The 8,067-nt window shown below is 37.0% G+C and overlaps 1 protein-coding gene and 1 pseudogene across 1 annotated transcript; both read right to left on the reverse strand.

The window, feature by feature from the left end:
* Positions 1-1,538: 1,538 nt before the first annotated feature.
* LOC147381924 (uncharacterized) lies at positions 1,539-3,275 on the reverse strand. Its single transcript, XM_086429818.1, has 3 exons — positions 2,187-3,275; positions 1,978-2,057; positions 1,539-1,887 (listed from the first exon to the last, which is right to left on the reverse strand). The coding sequence occupies exons 1-3, from the start codon at positions 3,072-3,074 to the stop codon at positions 1,794-1,796; spliced, it is 1,062 nt and encodes a 353-aa protein (XP_086285944.1). The 5' UTR covers positions 3,075-3,275; the 3' UTR covers positions 1,539-1,793.
* A 1,836-nt stretch (positions 3,276-5,111) lies between these two features.
* Positions 5,112-7,000, reverse strand: LOC147381925 (AAA-ATPase At4g25835 pseudogene; annotated as a pseudogene).
* Positions 7,001-8,067: the final 1,067 nt, after the last annotated feature.

Genomic DNA, 8,067 nt, shown 5'->3' on the forward strand with positions numbered 1-8,067 from the left:
TATGAAAATCCATTTGGATGTGACTAGGCAAATTTAGCTTCACCTTTTCTTTTTCATTTTTTTTTATAAGTGTCAAATTTTATTGAGAAGAGGGCAAGAAGAGAGGTGGCCTCCAATACAAGAGGATAAAAAACCAAAAAGAAAAAAAGAACAAAGGCAAAAGGCCACAAATCAAAGCCACCTCTTTGATGAGTAAAATAATTTATTTAGGGCAAGACAAGATGACCTAACAAGCAAGACAATACAAAGGCTAACAACTTCTCTAACAAATCAAAACCCACCTCTTCAACTTGATTTATTAATGAGTGGTTCGCCCTTATAGCAGTTGGAGTCTGCCTTTAGAAGGACGTAAGTTACTATTCTTTGAATCATTTTTTTTATAACCGTTTCTTTTGAGTCATTTGGGAGGAAAGAATAGAAGGATCTTCGGAGAAAACTTATTTATTACTAGCACTGTCAGGTTTGTGCATTATATTCTTTAGATGGTATTATATTGGTAGAAGGGATTATAAACCAAAGACTGACATTGACTGTTTTGTTAATTTCATAATTATTTGTCCTAGGGCAAGTTCTTCTTTGTACAATTTATATATTCATAGCAAACTCGATTTAGGATTTCCATGAGGGATTTTCAATTTAGAGAGATTGAGTGATTGCAATCCTGAATTTCAAAGAAATAGTGAACGGAACCCATCATCACCCGTGGACATTCGCAATCTTGCCAGATGTGTAAATTTTGTGTTGTGTTCTCTTTATCTCATAAAATTTTGCAACAAACGCACACACAATTAATTCCATTTTCAATTTAGGTTGGCCCTACCATACTTGTTACAAACTTGAGACAAATTGTTATGCAAAAGAGGGGATAAACGGAAGTTGGTTTCTATGGTAAGAATTTCGATAAATAGTATTACTCTTAACCTAATGAGCTAAGCCATGACATTCTTTGCCACTATAAATCAACTAAGTTAGTTTTGTGGCAACTTTTTTACTATGATGCCATGTTATCACATCCGACACAGTTATTGATTCAAATAAATATCTAAGATAATGATCTTAAAAATCAAAAGAAGGCTCAATGCCTACTCAAGTCGTTTCTACGGATTTAAGGCTTCAACTTTAAACTGAGAAGATCAATTTGTTGAACATATTCTAACCTCATAGTGGAAAAAACTTCCACAATAAGTGTTGTTCTCTTTTTTCTTCGCCACAATGGAGCACACATTCTATGCTTCTTTCTAAGTTCTAACATAGCCATGGTATGTTTCCTACACAAATATGTATATGCAAATGTATCTTTAACCTAATCAATAGGTTCAAATGGATAGTATTCATATTTTCGTTGGTTCAGTTTGGAAGTTCACTGAACTGAAATCTCCCCAAAGATAGTATCAGGCCCAATGAGTATTTCGACAAGGATACAGAAACCCTTTTAACCGTATTCCTTTCAAACCTCAATGAAATATTAGAAGTAAATGACAGATATGTAGCCAAGAAAATGTACCAATAAGATACAAAAAATAAGAACAAAGGGCACATAAAAAAAAGGCATCATAATCTTATAACAACCACCTCCCTTAAACACATTCAAAGTATATATTGTCTACCATGAATGAATTGCATAACAATGACAAGAATCCAACTCATGACAAGCCTTGATTTCTCGGCATTTGAATCCAGCAAAACAATGAAGTTCACAACATCCAACAACATGAAGAAGTACGCAAGATTCTATAAAGCATATCAAAATGTTCTAAAATTCCACATGGCAACATGTTTTTTCCATGAAAATTTTAGATTCCAAAACCAAAAACAGCCCGTATCTTATGAAAGATGAGCTCCCGCCATCCTCTCTCAGTGTTCTCAACCACAGTCGAATTCCCATATCTGCAATACAATCAATTAATATCGGTCAAATAACACGCCAAAACACAAACAAAAAGAGGCTAAAAAGAACCCAAAATTCAAAAAACCAACCTATCTTCATCAGGAACTCCGGTCTGCGTCAACTTGATTATCGTAACCCCAGGTTCAGGCTCATCAAAGGTAAGTCGAACCTGTAAAATCCGCCAAATTTTCAATTACCCAAACAATCAATTAGTAACAAAATTACGAAATCAAAACAATGGGTCCGTCAAATGTCAATGACCCAAACAATCAATTAGTAACGAAATTAAGAAATTTACCTTCGAATATATCCCATCTGCCCAACTCCCAAATCTCCATTTCTGCAAGATCAACTTCCCTTCTTGTAACTCTTCATTAATCCCCGAAATCGACCCATCAAAAATACTAAATTGCCCACCAATTTCCTTACTTATCTTTGCATTACTCTGTGTAAACCCTTTCCACCTATTTTCATCCATCAAAATCTCATACAAATCCTTGGCTCGACAATTAAACTTTTCCGTTAAAGAAATCGTCTTAAACCCTTTCTTCTCTTCCTTCTTCTTCGACACAACTGGTGCAGGTGCCGGTGCTGGTGCTGGTGCTGGTATTGGGGCATCTGCAATAGATTTCGCCAAAGAAGACTTCGCTCCACTCTTCTTAACCTCCAGTTCTTCTTTCGCCGGACCTCCTTTCGCCATACTTTGAACATAAACCCTAATTTTCTCCAAAACAATCGATTTCCCATTCGTAAAAAACGCATCTTTCAATCTTTTTCCAATTGGGCCTTCATCTTTAACTATAATCTTCAATTCTGGATCTTCATCAGCGTTTTCATCAGCAATGTAAGGTAATTCCACAGTTCCTTCAACTTTGAGGAGAGATTTTCCATCCGCATCTTTAGCTTCACCTTCCCAAGAAATGGTGACACTGATCTCGTAACCTGGTATAATCTTTCCCTTACGAACATTAACGTAAGCTTCGCCTTCGACTTTGTCGACTGTTTTGGTTTTGATGAAGAGATTTCCTTCTCCATTGAGAATTGTGAGATCTGATAAAAGATTGGTGAGAAGGTTTTTAGACCAATCGAGGCAATTGGTTTCTGCCCAATGCCAGTTGTGGACGTTCGCACCATCTGGTCTTTCTTCTACGATCCAGCGTTTGTCGCCTTCACCGTACTTCGCCATTAATGGAGATTAGGGTTTCTGAGTGAGAGAGAGAGAGAGAGAGAGAGTAATGAATTTGAAGAAAATGGGTGACAAATGGAGATGAGTGGAAATTTGTGGGATAAAAAGAGGGAAAGAAGACTTATTCTGGATGGTTCTTCTGACTTGTAACTTGGAAGTTGGAACCTGGAAGGATCTAGATGGAACGAGGGAATCGGAGTTAGGGTTTCATGATTCAGAATTCATACACCTTGTAGGGTTGGGCTGGGCTGGAATAGGATAGGGCCTTGAGCCCATAGTTTTATTAGATTAATTCTATTGTCACACCAAATTTTACTAAACGCACACAATGCACATGATACTAAAAATAAATTAGCTCACATGTTTAATGCTTACCTATCTGACTCGGATAAACAGGAGACAGATAGGCAAGCATCAAACATGTGTCAAATTCTAGTGAGTTAAGTGAAACGACTTGAATGATATTTTGAAAATCTTGAATGAATTGGTAAAACTCATTCGAGTCAACCAAGGTTTTGTATATTTTACTTAAAATAATTTTTTTAATTTAAATAATTATTATCTAAATAAAAATAATAATTTTATGATTAAACATCTTCTAATTTATCATATCTTTATATATATATATATATAATTATAATTTTTTTTATGTATATATGAATAAATTATTCTAAATCAAATTACATGGTTATTCTCGTTTGAGACAAGTTGAATCATCCGAGACAACTGAATGGGATGAGATGTCACACTGAACTATGAAACCATGGTTCTTAGTAAAAAATTGGTGTGGCAATAGGATCTCTCTATTTAAAACATGGGCTCAGGGCCGGGCTCCCATCCCAACCCACCCTTACAAGCCGTCCTCGTGTCCTTCCAAGATGTAAGAATTGTAAAGCATAAATAGAGAGAGTCTATTACCACACTAACTTTTACTAAGAGCACACCATTCACATAATATTAAAGTAGAATTACCACACATCTTGGGTTGCTCTTAGTAACAAAACATTACCTCGAGATGAGATTTTAAACCTTGCTTGAGCCAAGAAAGCAATTAATTGAAAGGGAAGATGGAAGACTCACATGGATTTCAACTCTTGGGCATAATTGACACCTTGGAAGGAGGACATAAAATAAGCTAGGGTTTTCAAAGGGCTTATTGGCTTACAACTTGGATGTGTGGACTGGCCCAATAAGGTTGGGCTGGACCTTGAGCTAAGGTTTCTTCTTAGGTTGCAGTTTGGGTCATTTTCAATTGCTTTCATTTGTAGTAAAAGGAAGAGTCCAACAATTCTCACTATCGTCAAACGATTAATTTTTATTTTTTAAAAATAATATTTGAATGATGTGTTTTGATCTCTAATTAGGGAGCGATAAATAATTTAAGAAATTGGGCTCTAATAAGTAAAAGTTGGAATGCCAATAGCATCTTTCTATAATTCTTGGTTTTTAAACTTGGTATAACGTCTCATCTCGCTCAACTTTGATACCAAGTTGACTCGGACAATACGTCTCATCTCGTTCAAGTTGTCTTGTTCGACATTGAGACAATGGTTTTTAACCATTTAAAAAATCTAAAATTTCATAAATGATTCCTATTAAAAAATGAACCCAAAAATATACAAAATTAAACAAAAATCGATTTAAAGGTGCAAGAACAGAGGGTTGAGACTTTAACTCATTTGTCTTGGTAAACTCGGACGAGATTTTAAAAATCTCATCCGATACATCTCCTTTAACTCGTGAGTTAATCATGTTCTATGTTGTCCCGTTTGTATCACCTGAGATATTGAAAAATATTGTCCGAGACGACTCGTTTATCTCACGATACACGGTCGTCTCAAAATACTTTGTGAGTTGGTCTCGTTCAGCTCCGATACCGAGTTAACTCGAACGATACATCTCGATCTCGGACAAGTTTAAAAATCATGTTACAATAATAATAATTATTATTATTATTATTAAATGGTAGTCATCATCATGCCCAGTTCTTAAAACACGATTTCTTTTTTCCAATCGATTGTAAATTAAAAGAAGAAAAGAAAAATCATAATCTCAACATCTAATTAGAACATGAAGAAGGATGATGTGTTGATCATCATCCAGATTGGACGGACAGGATCGACTACAACACTTAACTGAGATCCACTTATTACAACACTACACATAATTGATAACAATCCCCTTCTTTCATACATCATCAGTGGTTAGCCCAAAATCCATAATAAATAGGTGGTGGGGTCCACTTAAAAAAAAGGGCGTAGTACGCACCACTTCTCACGTTAGTAGCTAGCCATTAACCTACTACTATACTCCTCTCCTCCCAGAGTCTGACTTAGTCAACGATTTGAGTCGCACCAAAAACTTCACTTTCTTCTCCCAGTTAGACCCTTCTTTCCTCCTCTTCCCACCCAATTTTCCCGGTGAAGATTCCCAATTTACCGGAGAATCTAACAACAACCGGTCAAGACTGTCCGGAATCTTAGTTGTGTCGTCAGATTCCCGGTCACTCTTCAAAATAATACTCCCCTGTAGAGCCGAAACAACCGCTTTAATCGCCACGTCAACATCTCTTCTATTCTTCAACATGATCTCACCAATCTCAGCAGTAGTGAGGGCCCCACCTGATCTTATACAATTCTCCACGGCATCAAACAGCACGTGCGACTCCAAACCCAGGTAATTCCTAGCTAACGCCTTGAACGCGTGTATCCCACACGTGCCGAGCTTCACGTGCACATCCATGCGCCCTGATCTAACGAGCGCCGTATCGACATTGTCCCTATGGTTAGTAGTGAACACTATGATCCTCTCTTCACCACAACAGGACCACAACCCATCCGTGAAATTAAGTAAGCCGGACAAAGTCACACGTCCGCTATCTTCTCTATCATCGCCACGTGGATGATGATTACTTTCCATTGACTTTGACTTTTTAAATTTTGTCTTTGAGAGCCTATCAGCAGTTAGATCGAGTGAACAATCGATATCTTCGATGACGATGATCGAACGGTTGGTAGTTTGTATGAGTAGAGCTCTTAATTCAGAATTATCAGAGACTTTGGTGAGTTCAAGATCGTACACGTCATAACACAGGAAATTGGCCATCGCAGCAATCAAGCTTGATTTACCAGATCCAGGTGGACCATAGAGTAAATATCCACGTTTCCAAGACCGTCCAACTCTGTGATAAAACTCTTTTCCGTTAGAAAACGCCGTTAAGTCTTCCGTTAACTGTTCTTTCAAATCAGGTTCAAGCGCTAGTGTTTCAAACGTGGAAGGATGACGGAACGGAACGGAAACCCATCCAGACTCGTAAGATCCATGACCGTTATTGGTGTAGAGTCTTCGTTCACGTGAGACACGTTCGAACTCTTCGGCACGTGCGGAGACAAAATTAAGGTAGGAAGATAGGAGAGTGTGTCGGTGTCGTTTAGGGAGTTTAAGAGAGAAACTTCGTTTTTCGTCGAGTGAGTCTTGTACGGTGTCGACATGGTGGGTCCAGGATAGATGATGACCATTGAAAGAGTCGTGGACGGTGTGATTGGGTGCGACAGTGAAGGAGATGCGAGTGGAGGTTTTGGAACGAGTGAGAGTGAGACGACGACAGGTGGCGGAAGGATCAATGGAGTTGAGATAGAGATGGATCTGACGGTAGAGATCGTTTAGATCGACACCACAATAGCCATTGAATTCGGGAATCTCGAAGTAAGAGAATGGGCTGAAGAAGTCTTGAAGGGATTCGTAGAAGGAGTGAAGGAGAGAGAGAAGTTGAGAAGGTAAGACGTTTTGGAGGACTGTGAGAAGGCCTAAGAAAGACCACATCTGTGATAAGATCTCCATGTTTTCTTGTTTTTGTTTTCAAGTGTGGATGTCGTCGTGATGTAACTAACTATATATAGAGAGAGAAGAAGACAAGAAGAGAGTGAGAGTTAGAGTTAGAGTGAGAGTGTACGGGGAACTTGGGGAATTTTAAATCCTCATACATGTTTTAAAAGTTAAACTCGAAATTCAGGGTCTACTCTCATGCCCACCGAGTTGACTCGTACTAAGCAAGTAAATTAGATATCTTAATTTTTTGAATGTGAAAAGTTTTTGATCCCATGTTTTGGTAAAGTTTTAGAAGGACCGACTAGTTGCACATCACTAATGGCTGATTGCACACCAATCTTATCCAAAGTTCCTTTATTTTAACCTACTGCTTACACTCCAATTTGTAATCTTTGAGAGATTTACCTTTATTTTAATTTTTAGTTTTGTATTCTTTACTCGTGCTTTGTGATTGATTTTGTTCCTGTTCTCTTTAAAAATTAATCTGAACCTAAGGGCATACTTGAGAAAAAAAAAAAAAAAGGAGTGCAAGATTTATTTTAAAATCATTTTTGGTGTGTAATCATCCAAATGGAGTGGAAAGGGGATTTTTTAAGTGATGGAGTGCAATTTATAATGGGTGTTGTGCAACTAGTTTGTCCCATTTTAGAATTGTCCTCTTTTTTACTATCTAAAAGTATGCTTGATTTAGCTATCGAACTTTTATTAATTACGAGTTTCTACAACTGAAAAAAGTTGGTTTATTCTTCTATAGAAGCAACAATTAGAAAATTTTGAATCCTCGTACTTAGGCTTTGATGATAGATTTTTCTAAGTTCTTCAAACATTAAGGGTGTATCTACAAAAGTACTCTAATGCCTAAATCACTTAATTGTTTTTTTTTTTTTTTGTTGGGAGTTGGGAGTTGGTTATAGTTTTTGTTTTCCTTATTAGGATTTAGTAATCATTTTTCACTTGATTTTTACCTCCACTCATTGCCATTAGCTTATATCAAGTCCAACTTAGGGGCCTATGAAAAATATTCTTTGGTCCGATTCTAACATCTTGGATGACGGGTCTCAGACCCTTCATTTCACACTTGATTTATTTTTATTATTATACTATGTTGAATATCCATTTCATATCTCAAGGTTACATGTGTTACAATCTCAATAATTACAATATA

This window comes from Akebia trifoliata, unplaced genomic scaffold (assembly GCF_017979445.1).
Source record: "Akebia trifoliata isolate Shusen 1 unplaced genomic scaffold, ASM1797944v1 Contig00135_ERROPOS630964, whole genome shotgun sequence".
NCBI lineage: Eukaryota > Viridiplantae > Streptophyta > Magnoliopsida > Ranunculales > Lardizabalaceae > Akebia > Akebia trifoliata.